The sequence below is a fragment of the Myotis brandtii genome, unplaced genomic scaffold, assembly GCF_000412655.1.
Source record: "Myotis brandtii unplaced genomic scaffold, ASM41265v1 scaffold10, whole genome shotgun sequence".
Classification (NCBI taxonomy): Eukaryota; Metazoa; Chordata; class Mammalia; order Chiroptera; family Vespertilionidae; genus Myotis; species Myotis brandtii.
Window position 1 is genome coordinate 931,508 of NW_005353325.1, and position 22,475 is coordinate 953,982.

Here is a 22,475-nt window from a genome sequence, read left to right on the forward strand (position 1 = left end):
ATATATAATAATGACCCTGTTTTCAATAAAATTCAAACGGCACATAATTTAATTATTCAAAGACACATCACTTGGACTACTTTATATCAGAAAGCCTTACAATACTCAAATAGTTGTGAGTCTTAATAAATTATAAACTTTTTTTTAAAGTAATTGCAACTTTGCTATTGAGTCTGATGCTACTCTTAAATATAAATAAGAGGAAATGAAACCCTAGTGAGACATAGATGGTCAGGGACTCTATCTGATTCACATTTATACTTTCAGCACTTGGTACCATGCCTGACACACACAAAAGTTTTCAATTCATTCTTGCCAGATTAATGAATATGCTCATAATGTTTTGATTTTTATTTATTATTAAATATAAAAACCTGGATAGGAACACAATAATCTGTTAAAGAAAATGACTGATCCTTCCCATGTCTTCTATACAAAAGAGATTATTTCATTAGTGGTATAGGAATATGTGGGTGTTTTTGTTTTTGTTTTTAATTTGGGGTCTGGAGACAGAAGACATAGCAGAAAGTTGTGCAGTGAGGAATAGAGGCACTCCCTGGTACACTAACACACATCTAAACCAGGAGGCCATAGCAATGTTTCTCAGGAAACTATAAAAGGAGATAAAGACAATTTATATTACAAATTTCATTATAAATTCCTTCTCTAAATTTTTTAAATAATTTTATTTAATTTTATTAAATAACCCATTTTTAGTGCTACTGTATATCTAACATCACATGCATACTAATTCTTAGTAGTTGGTAACCTACAAAATCCCAAGATAGTCTTTAATTAATTTTTGTGCAAAAAGCCAACTTTCCATTTATTTTGGGCTAATGCACAGAATACACTAAGATGCCCATTCAGGGAGGGCATATATAACAATATGAGGCAATAGGGAGAAAAACTGAATTCAAAAGTATAAAATTATAGAAAAGATGCTTCTTTTACTTCAGAACACTGATAAAGTTCCAGAAATTCCAACATTTGGGGGGAAAACAAAGGGGCTTGGAACAAGACAGGCAAAGGGCATGACTTGCTTCTGCCATATTTGTTGTGCCAACATGTTACAGTTCGGTTGGCCTGTGAGTCTATGTCCACATTCTGGTGTTCATTCCTTTAACATTTATGCATCAAGTACCTACCATTGGCAAGAATAAATAAAAGACTATTTACTGTGTCAAAAATGAACATGAAGAAAACTACCTAAGAACAATTAAACAGAGAATGCCTAACAACAAACTCTATGTTTTGCCCGTATCGCTTCTAGATACAGACAACCATATTCTCAAGCATGCACTAGTCCACTACTCTGTAGAAACACTGCTAAGAGTTTGTTATTTTCACTTAAAATAATTTCAGGTGTATTTATTTCATAGTCAGAATGGTAACATCACCTCAGTTATATTTGGTGTCTTACTAGCTCTTACTTGTCCACTGAAAATGCCTTTCCTTCTTCCAGCATTACTGCATCGTGACTAAACCCTTTCTTTGGTATCAAGGCTTTTGAAAATGTTCTCTTTAATGCCACTTATGCAATGCAAATGAGTTTTCCTCCGCCACATCTGCTGAGTTTTTTCAACATCATATTTACGTTGTGTAACATGATTGACTATCTTAAATAATTTTGGGAAAAATGCCAGGATTGAAGTGGTGGTTTCCATGACAATAAAGGAAGGCTTTGTAGTTAAACAAAGAAGAGATTCTCAAAGAAAATTGAGAGCTGACACTTTTTGTAGGAATGGACAGAAAAAAACAAAATTGAACTTATTCCACAAAACTATGGTCATCAAAATAATTAGAAGCTTTGTCATTCATACATGCCATCATTCTTCCCTTTTCTTGGTACAGTCTGTGGGGAGAAGGCAACTGCTCAGTCAGAAATATTTTTAATCATGTTAGAGAACTGCATTTCTATTCACGAGGAGGAAAAGTCAAAAGCTAACCTGGATGGGCAAAGATAGGGGTGCCAGAAAGAGCAAAATTTCTGAAAGGGTCATGCAATGGGACACGTTCACACAGAGAGAGGCTCTTTAGTAGTGTCCATGAATTGATCCTGAACCTGCCCTGAATGCCTCGTGGGCCTAGGGAGATGACTTGACCTTCCCTCTTTTCAATTATTCCGGGAGAGCAAATGCTTCTGCTTGACATACAAGCTATCACCTCAGTGACCTAAAGAAGGTCAAATGCACAGAGCCATTTCTGAAATATTCTATGTACACAGAAGGAGCCTGCATGTAGCAATCCAGTGACAGCATCTCCTTCAAATTTATTTTAAGAAAATAAGAAAAACAAAACAAAACACTTTCCATTAGTTAGAAAGCAGAAAGATAATTGCATAGATCCAACATCTGTGCCTGCCATTTGCAACAGGCTGATAACTACTTTAATAAACAATAGAATCTATCCCTTAGAATTCATTCTTAGTTGACAAAAATGAAACATTCAGTTTGCATTTTCAGGGACTTGGAGCATTTTTTCATATGTCTCTTGGCCTTCTTTATGTCCATGTTGGACAAGTGTCTATTTAGGTCCTTTGCCCATTTTTTTATTGGATTGTTTGTCTTCCTTTTGTTAAGTTGTATGAGTTCCTTATACATTTTGGAAATGAACCCCTTATCAGATGTATCATTGGCAGATATGTTCTCCCATGCAGTAGGCTCCCTTTTCATTTTGTTGATGGTTTCTTTTACTGTGCAGGAGCATTTTATAATGATGCTGCATTTTTAATGTGCTAGTATTTGGCAAATAAGGTAAATGACATAGTCCTGATCTTCAAGGAGCCCCTAACCTAGCTTACACACTTAGGCAAACATATAATTTTTTATTAGCAATAATGTAAATGATAATGAAACACCATGATTCAAATATAATGATATTTGGGAGTACAATAGGGTTAGCCAATTCTGTGATGGAAATCAGCATGCCTTTTAATTCTACATCCTACTTGGCAAGTATTAAGCATTGCATAATATGAGAAGAAACTATAACATTAAGCAGTGTTGCTGACTATCCTTGCTATTTTTTACCCAAAAAATGTAACTCCGATCCCATACTTACAGCTGCCAAATTTCAGAGGGCATGAATGAGCATCCATTGGAAAATCCTCCAAATGCATTGGACATTCAGCTTGAACTGTAAGCCTAAAAGTCAAAATCCCACTCTTTGTTTAAATAAGTTGGCAAGTCAGGATAAATCACTCCTTACTGTTGTCAACAAAATTAATGATGAGGTAGGACTTTCATTATAGCATCTTTGGTTAATTAACATTGAAATCTGATTCTGTTCTATCACATTTAGATGATCCGGCAGAAGACATTAGCCAAATACAAAATCTGAGCTCAAGTAACAATATTTACTTACAAATATACTTAACCATTTTTTAGTCTGTGATTTGTTAAAAAGTAAAGAAGTTATATATGCATATTGAAGGGCTATTTTCCCATTAGCCTCACCATTCCTATTTGAAATATTAGAGAAAAAATATCTATAATGAAAACAATGTCATTTTCTTCCCCATCATCTCATTAACAACCATATAACAAAATTGATATAAGAATTCAATATTGGCTCACAGGAACTTCCCACAAGATTACATAAACTTTGAATCAGTATCATATTTAGACTCATGAATATAAATATAGAAATAGGTACAGATGCACATATAGATGTATCCCCTAAAAATAGCTTGTTGAGACTAGACTGTTGGCTAAATTATGAATGTTATATATAATTTTTTTCTGTATCTTCATCACAATAAAGAGTAATCAGCAAATTTATAATAAAGTTATTCAGTACTCCATGGCACACAAAGGTAAAGTAGATAAAACATGAACTAAATCAAACATACAGAAAAATCTCTTATAATGAGCAAAACAAATGTGATCAACAATTTAATTATAGATTATATACTTCTAAGAGAGTATTTAAGAATAACCCCAGGCAATATTTCCAAAACTATGTGTGTTCTCTTTTTATATTTTGTTTAAACCCCAGATTTCCAATTATTGTTTGATCCATAGAGTGATCAAAGTGTGTAAAATCTCAGGAGTACTGCCTCTGTTTTGCTTGATTTTAGAGAAAAAGGTGGAAACAGCAGAAAACATTTTCATTTTAGGTAATGGTCATTTAGTAATGAGCCCGAAAGATCTTTTTCTTTAAAGATTAGGACTGCATGAATGCCCATTCTCAAATAATTTTTCACAATTGAAATCTACCACTTAACATTTCATATGAAATAATAAATACATCAAATGCCTGTAAGACACATCTGTCTATGGGTAATGCTGATGAAAGTCATCCATGCTTCAGAGACTTTATTAAACATTTAATTTTAGAATATACATCATTTTATTAGATTTGTGATGATTTTCTTTTTTACATAATACCAACATTTTAAAAGATGAATTCATGGTAATAGTTAAAGTGGAATAATAGTGTCAACACCTGTATATTTCTTTAGCTATTTTTTTAAAGGTTGGATCAGTGAAATTGATGTTACATGACACTTATTGATTTACAAAATGGCAATTTCATATGGTTCCATCTAAGACATATGTTTAAGGTATCCAATTTACTTCGAAGCTTTGGTAAATAAAAACTGAGTTTAAAAATATATTTTCTTTAAAATAACTTCATAAGGAGAAACAAAATATTAAATGAAGTAAAAGCTTGCTTAAAAATCACTTAACTTTTTTGATGGGTTATCTAATGAGATATTAAAAATAAAATTACATCCTGGTATAAAGAAAAATTGAAGTCATGCTCTTAAACTGTACTTAACACATTTTGTACCGCATAGAAATCTCTAAGACATACGCCAGGGACCGCACGTTTTGGGGCAAACTGCACGTTGTTTAAATCATCATAACTACAGATCATAATGCACTTTAGGTGTTGTTTTTCAATAATTATAACATTTTTATTTACAAAAACAATTAAACAATTAAAGTTCCTAGTACTTTTTTAACGTATGGTACTGCGTAAAACATTTTCTAAAAGCGCCAGGAACTTGAAGACGAAGACTATTCTAATGACCAAAATACAATGTAACTGCAATGCTTTATGGGTTCGTGCAATTATATAGTTTTTCGTAGATTGACCTGCATGGTTTCCACCAATGAGATCGCTTCATTCGATGTGGACAAGACAGTGTGTTGACATCTAAGGTCCATAACAGATGGCGCATGAAAAACGAGAAAACTCGTGAGCGGTCCTTAACAGATGGCGCGCGAAACACGCGAAAATTCGTGAGCGGTATGAAAGGTGTTAATTAAAATGAAGTGTGAAAGATAAAGAGCCAAAAATTAATCCTTAATAGTAAAGGCAATTCTTAAAATTTTACACACTAAAATGAGAATCGAACTCATAACTATCATTCCATGTTTATTTTTTAATGTGCATGTAATTACAAAGTATATTATAACTACTACAATAATCTGTTATGACAATGTTCGACTTGTGCTAATGTTGACCTTGATAACCAGGTTAGCCAGTTTTTTAATACATGAATTACTCAGTATTTAAAGGCATCACAGCAAAACTACAAACATACCTCATTGTGTACAGCAGTGTCCCATCGTCCTGGATTCTAAGAAGTTTATTGGGCATTGTCATGTTATGAGCTACTGATTTTTTCCCATTGTGAAAGAAGGTGTCTGGAGTCCAGATTTTGCTAGCCATTAAATTGTTAAGTCGAAGGATATTCATAGGACCTTTAAATTTTAACCTTTCATCTTTCCACTTTTGTCGGAAGAACACATCTATTGTATACTCCTGAAATATAAAATAACATTCTTAGGGAAACAATAAATGTAGATACAAGGACTACAAAACTCCAACCAATAATATAGTTTCAAAAGAGAGAAAGATACATTGATAGAAGTAAATTTTGAATCAGAAAGATCATTCCTTTCTGGGATAAAGTATTTGTACTTACACAATTAACTACATTTTATTATGGAGATAATAAATAAATATACTTTATATGGTCTTTTCAGTTGAACAAGGTCTCAGTTCAAACTGCTTTACTTCACCCTGTAATTTAGAACTACTTGGAGAGGGGGCATGCTTGGGGCAGGGTCTGGGTGGATTGCTTTGTCATTTATCTTAAGGAAGAAATAGCAGGGAGCCTTCTCCATAGCAAAAAAAAAAAAAAAAAAGAAGCAAGTATTAAACGCACTGTCAGATCTGTATGAGTCATCATCTCTGTTGCCAAAGAAACGGTAGAATATCTTATTTTATAAAATACTAAAATAAATGGTGAGATATCATATTGTTAGCAAGAATGCATTAGGGGATAACGATTTTGACAAAGTTTATTTTATGAAATCACTTGTAATAAAAAGACTTTGAAAGTTATTAGTTATTGCATTTGGTAAGTTGCTGTATTTGTATGTAAATACAAATAATTTACAATTAAACTCCTTCAGGTTGAAATGTAATATTAATTATTCATACAGATCAGTTTGTGATCCATTCCTTTATTATCATTCTCCAGCATTTTTTTAGCTGAATCTCTGTCTCTTTCTCTCTCTCTCTCTCTCTCTCATTGCCTCTCTCCCTCTTCCTCCTTCCCTTCTTTCCTTTCACTTTCTATCTCTGTCTTTCTCAGCATAATATAATGTACACATTTTAGATGAGATACACAATTCACAATTGTGATTAATACTGACAATCTATTGGATGTTCACATTTCTGTCATTATTACCAATGGAATGTATGTTTTTGCAAATACTCACATGATAAATAATTAAAATTTTCAATTACACATTTGAGATTGGAAATTCAAGAACTGTCCTTTGACCACAATGTCACAGTTATCACATGGAAGAAAATAAATGCTTCAGCAATTGGCAATTTCACTCAAGTATGACTGTGTGTGTAAAAAAAGGCAGATTAGCCATGGCCAGTGTGGCTCAGTTGGTTGCTGGTTGTCCTGTGCAATGAAAGGTCATAAGTATGATTACCGGTCAGGGCACATACCCTGGTTGCAGGTTCAGTCCCCCATTGGGGTGTGTATAGGAGGCTCAATAAAAACATAATTTAAAAAGGGAAGATTAAAAAGGTCAAATACTTATGAAAATATCAAATCATTTGTGCACATCTTAATCAAGCAAATGAAAGGAAATGATTCTCAGCAATCCCTCAACAATGGACTGGATGGAGATAATAAGTATGAGCCATGGGTAATGGCATATGAATAGGTCATGAAAGTGGCTCTGGGCTGTGCTCCTAATTGTTTGGAGGAAAATTCATAATCGAACCACCCTCACTCTCCACGGTTTAGTCATTGTTTTAAAGGTTTAATTCTGTTAGATGAAATTCAATTAACAACAACAAAAAACTAGATTAAGAAATGAGTCCTTGGGTATGATAAATTTTTACACAGGTGTTTCTTTCCAACTGTGGTTCCCTAAAATTAAACTGAATGAGAATCCCTATGACATTTACTTTTCCAGGTAAATAATGTATTTAACATCTTCTTATAAAATTTCCAATTCCATTTTTCCATTTCTGTAAAATGATGGTATGTTTTATTGGTTTTAGAACTCACTGCTATAGCAATCATCTCCTACAGACATACCACATAAGAAACACATAAGTTTTCCAAACAGTAAATTTTAGGCGATCTTTTTTAAAAAAATTCAAGAACATCATTTGTTTTCCTGTTTTGTTGTTATATTTTTATTGGTTTCAGAGAGGAAAGGAAAGGGAGAGATAAAAACATCAATGATGAAAGATAATCATTGATAGGCTGCCTCTGGGGATCCAGCCCATAACCCGGTCATCCCCAGGCATGTGCCCTGACTGGGAATCAAACCTTGACCTCCTGGTTCACAGATCGATGCTCAACCACTGAGACTCGCCATCCGGGCAACACCATTTGTTTCTGAGCATTCACAGTGAAGGAAGTTGAAGCATGTCAACATATCCAGTGTGCTCTGAGCCTTTTTCTCCCACTTTCACCAGGCACATTCATGCTGTTCTCTAGATAATTCTAATGATCCTCACACTTTACCACTCCTCAAACAGAGCAAATTCCTTATCCTCCCGAACCAAGAGCTTTACTCACAACCACACTCCCGGTCCCTTGAATGCCTGGAAATACATGGACAGGTCTCTAGCTATCTTTATTACTCATAAAACATTCCATTATGGCAAGATTATACATTTGTTCCTCTGCCTCCTAACTGGAATGCAAATTGTCAAGAAAAGGGCCATGGCTTTCATCTGTATATTATTTTACTTTGTCTTCCAACATACAAGAGAGTATAAAGAATATTACAAATACATTTTAACCATCAGCAGCAGAAATGTCATCCCAGATGTTATTGAAGCCTTCCCTCTCCTGTTTATTTCATCTCAATCACACTGCCTTAGTCTCTGAGAAAATCATTTTCTCGAATTTGGGGTGTATCGCACCCATACATGTACTTACCCATTTACCATGCACATCTATGTATCGTGTGTTACATTTTTAACGTTTACAGAAATGGGACCATACTGTGTATATTTTTCTGACACTCGCTTTTTTCAATTACATAGTTGAGATTTATTCATGCCAATACATCTCATCATACTTTCATTTTCACTGCTACATAGGAAATTTCACAATATGCTACTGTAAGAATATTTCACAATATTCATTTTACTCCTTCGCTTTAATATTTTTCTATTTCCAGCTTGTCACTATTATAAGCAATACTGCTATAAAAATTGTTACACCATGATTTTAGTACAAAAGTGTAACAGTTAGTCTAGGGCAGAGGTCAGCAAACTTTTTCAATAATGGCACAGAGAGTAAACGTTTTAGGCTTTGCAGCCATATGGCCAGTTTCACAACTATTCCATTCTGCTCTTGTGTGAAAGTCCCGACAGGGAACACATAAATGGGTGAGAGTGGTATGTTCCCACACATCTTTGTTCGCAAGAATAGGCAGCTGACAGGATTTGGCCCATGGGCCGGAGTATGCCCACTACTGCTCTAGAGTAAATTATAAGTTGGGTTACTGGGATGTATTGCATGTGCAAAGATAATCGATAGGCTGCCTCTGGGGATCCAGCCCATAACCCGGTCATCCCCAGGCATGTGCCCTGACTGGGAATCAAACCTTGACCTCCTGGTTCACAGATCGATGCTCAACCACTGAGACTCGCCATCCGGGCAACACCATTTGTTTCTGAGCATTCACAGTGAAGGAAGTTGAAGCATGTCAACATATCCAGTGTGCTCTGAGCCTTTTTCTCCCACTTTCACCAGGCACATTCATGCTGTTCTCTAGATAATTCTAATGATCCTCACACTTTACCACTCCTCAAACAGAGCAAATTCCTTATCCTCCCGAACCAAGAGCTTTACTCACAACCACACTCCCGGTCCCTTGAATGCCTGGAAATACATGGACAGGTCTCTAGCTATCTTTATTACTCATAAAACATTCCATTATGGCAAGATTATACATTTGTTCCTCTGCCTCCTAACTGGAATGCAAATTGTCAAGAAAAGGGCCATGGCTTTCATCTGTATATTATTTTACTTTGTCTTCCAACATACAAGAGAGTATAAAGAATATTACAAATACATTTTAACCATCAGCAGCAGAAATGTCATCCCAGATGTTATTGAAGCCTTCCCTCTCCTGTTTATTTCATCTCAATCACACTGCCTTAGTCTCTGAGAAAATCATTTTCTCGAATTTGGGGTGTATCGCACCCATACATGTACTTACCCATTTACCATGCACATCTATGTATCGTGTGTTACATTTTTAACGTTTACAGAAATGGGACCATACTGTGTATATTTTTCTGACACTCGCTTTTTTCAATTACATAGTTGAGATTTATTCATGCCAATACATCTCATCATACTTTCATTTTCACTGCTACATAGGAAATTTCACAATATGCTACTGTAAGAATATTTCACAATATTCATTTTACTCCTTCGCTTTAATATTTTTCTATTTCCAGCTTGTCACTATTATAAGCAATACTGCTATAAAAATTGTTACACCATGATTTTAGTACAAAAGTGTAACAGTTAGTCTAGGGCAGAGGTCAGCAAACTTTTTCAATAATGGCACAGAGAGTAAACGTTTTAGGCTTTGCAGCCATATGGCCAGTTTCACAACTATTCCATTCTGCTCTTGTGTGAAAGTCCCGACAGGGAACACATAAATGGGTGAGAGTGGTATGTTCCCACACATCTTTGTTCGCAAGAATAGGCAGCTGACAGGATTTGGCCCATGGGCCGGAGTATGCCCACTACTGCTCTAGAGTAAATTATAAGTTGGGTTACTGGGATGTATTGCATGTGCATCTTCAAAATAACAAGATATAGTCAAATTTAAATCCTAAGAAGTGTATACATGTATATATCCACTAGCAATGTATAAACTTTCTTGATTCTTTACAACTTGGGGTAAAGAGAATACTTCATTTTAGCCATGATGCTTGGTGTGAAATGTTTCATAGTGCTATCATTTGGATTTCCCTGTTAACTAGTGAAATTTAACAAATTTTTATGTTTATTAAATACTCTAGTTTTTTCTTATGGATTTTCTGTTCACTTCATTTACTCAGTTTTCTTAAGGTTGCCTTTTTCTTATTGAGTTACAGAAATTCTTTATATTTTCTATATAGGAGTATTTTTTTTAAAATGTATTTTATTGATTTTTCACAGAGAGGAAGGGAGAGAGATAGAAAGAGTTAGAAACATCGATGAGAGAGAAACATCGATCAGCTGCCTCTTGCACATCCCCCACCGGGGATGTGCCCGCAACCCAGGTACATGACCTTGACCGGAATCGAACCCGGGACCTCTCAGTCCGCAGGCCGACGCTCTATCCACTGAGCCAAACCGGTTTCGGCTAGGAGTATTTTTTTTAAACACAGACTCAATAAGAATACTAATCAAGATCATAAGCTATAAAATATATCATAATTACAGCAGTGGGTAAAAGTTGGTTAAATTGCCTGCCATCATTACCTAAAAGATGAATCATAAGTAAGAATACAAAATAATAACAAGAATAATAATAACACAAATAAATAATAGAATAATAATACAAGAATAAACTGTGTTGTAAGTATTCATAACTATAAACCTACTTTTGCCAAGTCCTTAAATCCCTGTATGTTTCTTATAAAAATGTAAAAGTTCTGCTTTTAATATTTAAGTCCTGGAACTATTCTGTATCATATGAAATAAAAATCCAACCTTTTTTTTCTAATGGGATAAAAACAATTTTCTATGAAGCCATCCATCTTTCCCCACAGATCTCATGTATCTAGTGTCAATATAGGTATGAATCTGTTTTCCCCCCCATCATTTGTTTATCTCTGCATTGGTTCCAAAGTCATGATTACTATCACTATATCATAATTATAATTAATAATATTTTAATTATAGTTCAATCAATTTTATTATGATTTTGATTTTTGATTTTCTTTTTGTAGGAGATATTGTAAAGTGTGTTTTTATATTTTCAAATGTTTTGCTTTACTTATTTATGTTATTATCAATGATGTTTAATTGTATTGCATTTGTAATAAGGGACTATGCTCTGAAGATATCATTCCAGAGTTTTTTTAGTAACTTGAGATTTCTTGTTGAATCTGACCATCTCCATTCTTTAATGGTAATTCTGTCTATTTACACTTAATGTGATTACTAATATATTGAACATATGTTCGCATTATATAATTTTTATCAGGGACAATTAAAATAGTGAAGATACAAGGAATAATTTATATATGTTTCATGATTAACTAATGTAAATAAACCAGAAACAAACTCTAGAAAATTGAGGAGAAGGAACCATAAACACACACACACACACACACACACACACACACACACACACGGAAAAGGGAGAGAAAAAAAAATTAAGAAGCATATAGAGATCAATAGTGTCAAATAGTGCTGAAATATCTCGAAAGCTTCGTAGAAAGAGTTCAAAAGCTAGAATACAACGGGTTGAGGAGTGGACAGAGGGTATAATGGGGGAAAAGTACTCTCACCCAATCCTGAATCTGTAAATGCCATTACGGGAAATCAATGTTTCACTTGTAATATCTAGAGATTACCTAATATCATTCTTTAGCTACTTCCAAGCAAAAAACCACCTAAAATGCAGGAGCTTAAAATAGCAATCAGTTATTATTAGCTCAGACGTATGAGACTAGGGATCAGTGGACCTCACCTGGCTCAGATGATCTCAGACGTTCTTACTCCTGCATCTGAGGATGAGCTGGCCACTGGCTGATCTGGACTCACATCCTTGTAGGGACACTGGGGCAACTCAGCTCTGCTCCAGGTGTCCTGTCCTCCTTCGGGGACCACTGGGCTACCTAGAGCTTATCTTTCTCATGACAATGGCACAGTACAAAAGAACCAACCAGGCTAATTTCAACTCATTGCTTGTGTTTAATGTCTTTTAACAAGCCATTGGCCAAAACAAGTCACGTGGTTGAGGTGAGTGACAAGTGTTATAATAGGTCACCCTATGCTTAGTGGAAGGGCATTACAAAAGGAAGCAGAATTAGAGCAGATATACAAAGAAGGGAACAGGGACCATCATTGCCAATCATTGCAACCTATCACGCTAGCCCCTTGTGAGAGAAAAATAAAATATTTTTGTGAATGAAAAAAGAGTTTGAGAGCATCTAAAACTTCACTTCCTCATGTGACTCCAATGAAAGACTCAGTGATCTAATACAAGGGAGGCAGGTTGGTTATAACTTAGTAAAAATAACTGTAACCAACTGTATTGTACCTACATGAAAAGAAAACCAGTGAGCTGAAGCATGATTATCAGAGCAATGGTTTACAAAGTAGGGTGTGCACATCCATTTAGATATAGGAAGAAAATGCTACAATCTTTATTTCTACATAGAATTCTTATCTAAACATAGAGGGTAAAGAAAGCTTTGCTGGTCAACAATAGCTGGAATGATACCGGCACTCTCACCATGTCCACAAGTCGATGAAGGTCATGCATGTAAAACATCTTATGGGAAGAAAAGGAGCCTCCAACAGGGCCCTCTCAGTGATGCCTCATCCATTTGCTCTCAGTGGACTGTGATTTATACATAATTAAATTTGCAAGTGATCACATCTAGTTCTGATTAAACCCCCTCTAATGAAAATAGACAAATGGCTTCAAGAGATTATTACTAAACGACACCATGGGTTGAAAAACACACTAATAATTGCATAAGCACAAGTGGACAACAAGAAATGGGATATCTGTTCTATGAGCTCTTCATCAGCCACATTAAACATGATGAGCTAAATCAACTCTAAAATAAAATCTGCAAAAGCAAATTTATAAGAATACTAAAGCTATTTAAAATATGGGTTTAGACTCACTGCTTTAATGATGACCTTTATTTTAAGTACCTTGAAATACTCGTTAATGATAGCATAAGGCCATTGCAAATAATGAGTTGTTTGAAAACTAAACATTCAGAACATGAAGACAAATATCTAAAATTGGTGGTTGTATTTTTAAAATTAGTGTGATGGTTCAGTAACCAATAGCCAATAATGCACTTCTCAATTTGAATTTATATACCTTTTTCATCTACAACAGTCATCAAAACAAACATTAAAATATGAATTAGAGTCAGACCTTTGATTGCTATATTATAATAAAACACATTTAAACATATTAATTGCTAAAATATTATCATGAACAGCAATCTTAAATGGTAGCAAAAATAAGTGTATTTTATTAATAAATATAACAGTCATTCCTGAACAATAAGTTATTTAACTTTCTCTCATTCCAATTTCTGCTTTGGTGCTTATTTTATATTTTAATAGTTAGTACAAAAGTATACAGATGTAGAAATACATAAATAAGTGCAGTTGATCCATTAGTTTTTGTGGGTTTGCTTTCTATATTTAAAAGGCAGAGTAAGTAGACAACCAAATAATATTTAATGGATATCTACTAAGAATAACAGGATTTCCAAACAAATTATTACATGTGATTGCCTTAAATTCATATAAAATGCACATTCTCAGTATTTGAAAAGAATAGAAAAATTCCTTAAAAGAAATTTAGATTTCACCATGAGTATACTAGTACACTTTTATAGTAATAGTTTCATTTGTATGTTATAGAATATTGTTAGAGAAATACAGAACAATGCATCCTCTTCATACAAATTTAAGAGTTGGACCCATGAACTGAGATTCTAAAAGAAATCAGTAATAATAAGAGTAGAAACAAAATCTTTTAGGAATACACAAAGAAGCAAATTTAGGAAACACCAAAAAATTCACAAGGACATATCAGCATGCAGCTAACCTATGGCCAATGTACTGGAGAAGTGATACTAATTATTGGATAAAAATGAAATGAAAGAATTCACATAGTTCCATATTTCAAAAATAATTTACCAGAAATGTAATCTTTTAAAAGATGTGGTTATAGATAAATTCCGTGGTTTTCCTGTGTCTAAGCTTGTTCGGGGCAAAATCAAGAGAGGGATACAATTTCCAGTCCAATACTGCAAACAAGAAAATCACTCTCTATTGCATAGTTTATTGCATAAACATGATTTCAAGGACACATTGACTTAGTGAAGACATCATATTTTTAGTGCCTGGGTACATTAATTATAAGTCAATGCTTGTAGCCTGTTTTGATGAATTATGTCCAAATGGCAGGGCTGTTCTTGGAGTAATTTCCCATTTACTTTGATCTACTGAGTGTATTTTAAAGTACCAACGTTTATTTCTTTATACCCTTTTGGCTAATAAAAGACAGTCTCCTCTCAGTAAATTCCAATCAGTGTGTTTCTTTTATTTTTATTATTCATTTTATTTATTTATTTATTTATTTATTTATTTATTTAGGCATCACCATTTATCCCTCTATATGCTCCTCCTCCACCACCTGCCCTGCCTCCCACCACTATCACCACACACGTGGACACAGACAAGAGTGTGTTCCTGTATGACAAATGAAAATGTAGCCTCCTCTCCCTTACCTCTCTAGCCTGGTGTTCAGCAATCCTCTCCCATCATACTCTCTCCTGCAGCAATACTGATACTGCAGGGCCTCTAAGGCCTCATGCTCAATCTTAGAACCCAAACTCATTGACCTCTGCTGCAGTATCTCTTCCCTAGCGACCCCTACATTTGGCCACATTTACTTCACTTTGAGAACAAGGGTCATAACCACCTTCTTGCATGCATCGGAAATAAACAATAATTAGTCTATGAATTAAAGAAGGAGAGGACTCATTGGAAATTAAATATTGCAACAAGGATTCTGGGAACAAAGCACAAAGGGTACATAAGGAGAAAGGCATCATCAGAGACAGATAGAAGAAAAACTCTCAGGTATCTTACAGCAAAGAGTCATCAGTATGCAATACCCTAATTCTTAAATTCACAGGTGAGAATGTTGGCATGTGTCTGTTTGAATAACTATATTAAGCTAATCACAGTGGGCATTTATTGTATATAATAGTAATATTTTAGAGAATCTTGACATATATCAAAAAAAGCCATGCCATAGTAAGTCCTCTGGTAACAGAGATCTACTATGTTTTAGTTTTATTTAGGAATACTTTGGCTTTGGGGAGGCAATTGGCTCTAAGTCCCTTTTTGATCTGACTCAGAGTTATGTTCTAGTCTCATCTCCTTTCATATCCCTAAGAGTATTCTAGGCTTCTATTATACTGACCTTTTACATTTCACTAAACTCAACAAACTCTTCTAATTTTTGCTAAGACGTTCTTCTCATTATATATCTGGCCAACCAATCCCTATTTGTCCTCCTTAGCTCTTTCCTTTTTCTAGAAGCCTTCTCAGGTGTCGATATCCTCAGCACACATCCCCTCTACTACCATATTAATTCATAAACACGGCAATAAAAAACATGATCACACTGTTTTAAAATGATAATTTTTTCTTAGTCCCGCAACCGCTCCCCCCCGCCCCCCCGCCCACACGCTGCGAACAACTTGAGGGCAACACTGCTTATACCTACGTATTTCAGCTCTCAGCACTGTGACAGACACAGAGCATGTACTTAGTAAATCTTGTTGAAATGAACAAACACAACTCATGCCTTCTCGTAGCTCAGCGTGCAGGAAAAGGAAAGATATGTGAAGGTTTTTAGTATCCAGCGTGAAAAGTCATAAGAAATGTGTGAACGCCATGTGGTGGAGCACAAGGACCAGAAGGGCTGACTCTCCTTGGAGTAGCCTAGAGAAACATCAGAGAAGATGAAATGTGAGCTTGGCCTTGAGTAAATGAAAGATCTCCAGTTGGCAACAGAGGAGCGAAGCACAACAAAAACAGGGGAAAACATGTGCAAAGCCAGAGAGCTGTTAAAGATAATGGCATGCTCGGAGAACAGTGAGAAGTTCAATGCAATCTTTAAAAATAAAAGCCTTCCAGCCACTGCCCTCTGTCTCGCCTCCTCGCCTCAACCACGCTGCTTAAAAATGTCTCCACCACTCTTTACCCATTTCCTCACCTCCCACGCGCTCAGCCCACTGCAATCTGGTTGCTGTTGCCACGATCAGCAAATATCTCCTTGTTCTTTATCTAATGACACACTCGAATCCTTTTCTTGACTTTACTACAATATATAACACTGTTGTCATCTCCCTACTTTTTCAATACCCTCCCGCATTCGCATGAAAAGCACATTCTCTGGGTATTGTGGGAAACCCTTAAATCCTCATCCTGGGATCTGATACCTTCTGTGTCTTCCAAATATCTACCTGGAATGATGTCTCCTGGAAAATGTATGGGACTGACACCAATGGATAATATATTATTCTTAATCAAGACATACAAGTTCAGCGCGGCTCTCCCAAGAAGACAGATTCCACCCTGGCAACCTGGGGAAAAACATTCAACCTCTGCAATGTTTTGGGGTTTTTTTTAATCACTCAGGTTCAGAAATCATAGCTGTTTGTTATTTAGTTTATACAAAAGAATTGAGGGGGAGGGGTGGTAGGGAGTGCTCTTTTCTGAAGAAGCCAAGAGAGCTATGACTGGATGTCCTTAGTTCTCACACCCTCCCCCCTGCAAGATGAAAAAGGACGGAGTCAAACTAGTCAGACTACCTTTACTTGCCCTCTTTTGTGAAATTGTTACCAAATTCCCTAGGTGAGGTTTTACTGTGGGCAACACCTATGGGTTCACCCCATTACCGAACAAATCATATCCTATCTTGACTAAGGGCTGCAAGTGAAAAATATACTGATCATTGCACATCGTTGCATCTAATCCTATCTAATAAAAGGCTAATATGCAAATAGACTTAACAACGGAACGACCAGTTGCTATGATGCACACTGACCACCACGGGGCAGATGCTCAATGCATTTTGAGGAATATTTTTAAAAACTATAGGAGGGTGCTGAAAAATATTGGCTGAAGGAATGCATGTTCCCCAAGTCTAAATCTTATCCTTCCACAATATCAATAACCTTACAATAATCAACTTATACATGCCAACTTTAAAGTGAGTATACATCATGTCTTTACTTTTGATATGTAATATTTGCCATATTTGCAGCGGTCATTTACAAATGACAACTTCTGATAAAGGTTAGCATCTAAGTCCAGTATCAAGTTTTGACCAAATATTGACATATAACAACTCTCTAATACCTTCCTATGATGTTAATTACCAAACAACATAATATCCCAATAGCTTCTGGAGGATCTAAGTGATACTAAACACTGTTTTGATAACATAAAAAGTAAGGTCTAGAAACCAAGGTCACCGCTTACCCTGCCTGGCTACTTCTTAATGGCCTGATGGTAAACTCTGAATCAGTCATGTTGAGATGACTTCAAAGTTCCCATTGTTCAAGTTCTAACCTTAATACTTAGCACTGCAAGAGATAACCATTTGAGCTGAGGTTCTTAGCCTAATTTTTGGTGCAGTAATTGATGGCAATACCATTATGCCTTAAAAATATGCACACACAGTAAAAGTGTTTACTAATATGGGAAAAGCCTTCTATATAGAAACCAATGAGAAAAATTATCAAGGAGTGAGTTATAAATTTCTAAAATGCACATGCCTACTAAAAACTTTGTCAATTGTCAACTGCTAGTGCATTCCAAAGTTTAATTACCTTCTTACTCACGAATTGTTTAAATGTTGAAATAAAAAAATTAAACTTAATTGTAGACATTGTAATTAGAAACTAATTATAATTTAGAACTTCACCTTTCTCTGGACAATTACACTGGTTAATGATTCTGAGATACAGTTTACGTGTGCGTGTGTGTGTTTGTGCTCTTGGTTTTTAATACTTTCTGCTATGCTGCTTTTTCCTCTCAAGCTAATGTCACAGCATATTTGCATCACTGACCTGAACAGGAAGACTTGGGGGTTTAGGTCTTGCTTCAGTGTGTGCATTGCATAGAAATGAGTGTATTTGCTAAGCTGATAAGAGTAAAATTAAACTTATCCTTTACTGTTCTTCCATTGCCTAATTGCTTCTGCAAGCCATTTTTATATATGGCTGATAATGATATGGGTTATATTTTCCCTTACCATTACAATAACTTTCTTTCTATTTAAAGTGTCACAGCCAAGCGTGGTTTCTTGATTGGAAATATAAATTTAATATAAATTCAAACTTTCCCTCATTATCTTACTTTCCAGCAAAAAATAATATCAAGGTTGAGAATCACTCTGTTTGATCATCAAAAAGATCAAATTATTTCTTTTCACAAAATGCATACATGTTTTTAAATGGAGTGCTGTCTTCACTGGTAGATGTGCAATATCACTAATTATGTATATTTGTGTATGTCTGTGTTACATTTGTATAGAGATAATTCAGGTTTCATTTTCCCCATCTTCATCATGCTTCTCTAGATTTGGACAAATAGCAAACAGTACCTGTTGCGTGATCAAACCATCTCTTGGCTCTCATTCAAAATCCTCCCCATTCCACACATTATTGTGTATACCAATTATCAGTGTATTGCCTCTCAGCTCCAAATCCACCCTCTTTTCCCCTTCTCCGCGATACTGCAGAAGGACTCTGTAAACACTGGTCCTTTGCCAGCTGGCACAGTGTTAGGCTTTGTCAACAAAAGGTATGGGAGGAATCTTTTGATGTCCTAGCAAAAGAAGACGACTCTCTCTGCGCTTCTCTTGGGGATGCAGATGCCTCGTCATTCTTTGCGTTGCTTCAAAAGGTTGGTATGCGAGGAGTTTTCAGCCACCAGGCAGGATGTTCTTACACACCAGCTTCCGCAAAGACCCTCACAGGTTTCTTCACCAGCAACAGCGGCAGGCTCCCGGAGCACCAACTCAATCTTCACTGAGCTCTGACTCAGCCTTCAGTGGCAAGGCGCTCTGCCAAGTCCTCACTGTCTTCCTTGTTCATGATGCTTCACTCCTAGAAGCAGACGTTGCCTTCTGCATTTGCTAATTCTACATTGATTGGTTTTCTTTTACCCTGTTTTATTATTTAACCACTTCTACCAGTTCATCATTAATTATATTGGATTTTCCCTGTGCAAATGACTGTTGTGGATTCTTTCCTCTGACTGGATGCTGATGATAGGTGCTCACTTGGTGGCCTTGCAATTAATCAGACTTCCTCCAAGCAAACTACTGGTAAGACTGAGTAAGCAGGTGAATAAAGATAGAAATAAAGTAGAAATTTGGACATGACCAAAGAGAATTCTATAGGACTGTGTTAGGCTGGGATATTCAGAGAAATGGAACATTAGAAAACTGTTGAGGGCCCACAAAGCTTTCAACAGCCTCTGAGATGTAAAATATTTATTTCATTTGGGAAAATATCTCAATATATAGGTGCCTGTGCACACATACACACACACACATACAAATACATTCCAAAACAGAAAAAGAAAATTAAAAAATCAAAGTGATTTTTTTAAATGTTGCCAACCATAATTCCACTCAACTCAATTATATATAGTTTGGAATGTAAGTCAATTTTAATGTTTAATATAAAGTGTGGTAGGGGCCTCCAAAATAAGAAATCAAATCATGAGTGTGCTAAAATTTTTTAAAGTTCTTAGGTGAAGTTCGCTGAAGAGACCAAATTTTGCCTGGCTGGCGTGGCTCAGTGGCTGAGCATTGACCTATGAACCAAGAAGCCACTGTTCGATCCCCCGTCAGGGCACATGCCCGTGTTGTGGGCTTGATCCCAGTGTGGGGTATGCAGGAGGCAGCTAGTCAATGATTCTCTGTCATCATTGATGTTTCTATATATCTCTCCCTCTCTGAAATCAATAAATTATATATTTTTTAAAAGCGACCAAATTTTGATTTCAATTCAAAAATGAAGGAGTTTAAATTTTTTGTTGTTGCTAATGACTACATGCCTAACATTAGCTACCAGCTTTTTATTTTTATTTATTTATTTGCATATAAACATTAATGTTTATTTTATTTTCCCATTCTCCTTTCAATGTTTTATTAAAATACTTTTTTGTTTATAGGGACAATCAAGAAAAAAATACATCCTTTATATGTAAAATACAATGAACATAGGCTCATGGGGATGTAGATTTTTAAAATTTCAAAAAAGCTTTCATGAAAACAATGCAGCAGCAGACAGGACCTCAGACACACAACAGCATGATTGGCTGATCATGACTACCTCACCATGTCCCGTCCCAGTTCTGGCACATGTTACCCTTAATCTTCAAGTCTTAACTTTGCACATCAGCATCCCCTATTCTTCATTTCAACTTGACATTAGTAGCTTCCTTATGTTAACTGTTAAACTTTAATTTTAATTGCAGAATTATAATGCTTTTTTCCCATTATTTTCCTTACTTTATTTTTCTCATAACTCATGATTTGTAGAAATAAATAAATTTGCCAACTTTCCCTGAAAGGAAGTCATAAATGGAAACACTAGCTAAATAATTGCAGTTTCTTTCCCTTCCCTTTTTAAAAAAAATTCAGCTTCATTGAGGTATAAATGACAAATAAAATTGTAAGATATTTAAAGTGTGCAGTGTAGCAATTTAATGTACCTATACATTGTGATAGAATTCCCCCTCATCTAGCTCAACTATTTATCTTTTGTGTGTGTGACATTTGTTTAAGTTCTACTCTTTTAGAAATTTGAATTATACAATACATTGTTATTACGTATAGTCACCATGGTTTACATTAGACCCTCAGACCTTTTTTATCTTATAGCCGAAAGTTTGCACTCTTACACCCACCTCTCCCTATACCCACCCCCAGACCCTGACAACCATATTTTTACTCTTTCTATGAGCTTAATTTTTTTATTTGACATAAAAGTAATACACATGGAATTTGTCTTTCTCTGTTAATTCACTTAGCATAATGCCCTCAAGATCAATCCATCTTGTAGCAAATGGCAGGATTTTGTTATTTCTCATGGCTAAATAACATCCCTCTGTGTATATATACCATGTTTCTATACCTTGGTTATTGTGAATTATCCTATCATGAACATGGGAGGGCAGATACCTCTTTGTGATCCTGCTTTCATTTCCTTGGGATGGATACTCAGAAGTGGGATTGCTGGATCCTATGGATTATATTTTTAAATTTTTGAGGAACCTCCATAGTGTTTTCCACAGTGGTTGTACCATGTTACATGCCCACAAACAGTGCACAAGGGTTCCATTTTCTCCACATCCGCACCAATACTATTAACTCTTGTCTTTTCAGTGAACATATATATATATATTTAAAAGGACTAATCAAAACCCCAAGCTACAATGGTGCACCACACATACAAAAGGATTAGCATCCTTAACTCTCATGTATTTGGCTAGAACAAATAGGCATGAGTCAATCACAGAATCCTATAAAACTAAAAATACTCCTTTCTTCTAAAAAAAATTATTCCTCCCAACTTTGCATATATTAAGTAAAAGCAGTATTTAATGAAAAACTCACCATATCTGTATCTGAGACAGGGCCAAAACTGGTCACGTAGATGTTAGTGAAGACTTCAGTAATACTGTCTGATAGGAGAAAAAGAGATTGAATATCGATGTTATGTAATGAGAGGCACGGGAGACAGAAGGGGTCAAGTTCATGGCATGGTTAGAAAACTGTGATATTTAGGAAAATCACTCTTTCTTTTCAACTTTCAGAACCAACAAAAATATCTACGTTCCTCCCTTATTTCATAGGTTCTAGCAACTCTAAATGCAAAATTCCTAGAAGTATTAAGATCTTCTTACTTGGAAACTACAACTGACTAGAGCATTCTTTTGTATGCATATTTCTCAAAATTAATAGTTTCGTAGAATCTATCATAATTGAACTAGTTTTCAATAAATTTTCCATAGGTACTGAAAATAAAATATATTTAGCATGATTACTCTGTGATATAGTCCTGTATTTGATTCTTAAACTAAATATTTCAGATGGTACTTAATAATGGTAGAGATTTAGTTTTTAGGTTGTAAATTAATGAATCTTCTGAATAAA

General features: G+C 35.3%; 1 protein-coding gene across 3 annotated transcripts in view; it reads right to left on the bottom strand.

Moving 5' to 3' along the window:
• The window catches only part of GABRA2 (gamma-aminobutyric acid (GABA) A receptor, alpha 2), a 107,306-nt gene that overhangs the window by 36,214 nt on the left and 48,617 nt on the right, over positions 1-22,475 (bottom strand). For all 3 annotated transcript variants that reach the window (XM_014534256.1, XM_014534261.1, XM_014534253.1), the window contains exons 4-6: positions 21,936-22,003; positions 5,558-5,778; positions 3,064-3,146 (exon numbers count right to left, since the gene is read on the bottom strand). In XM_014534256.1, coding sequence (XP_014389742.1) covers positions 3,064-3,146; positions 5,558-5,778; positions 21,936-22,003 — 372 coding nt within the window. The remainder of the gene's footprint in view (positions 1-3,063; positions 3,147-5,557; positions 5,779-21,935; positions 22,004-22,475) is intronic.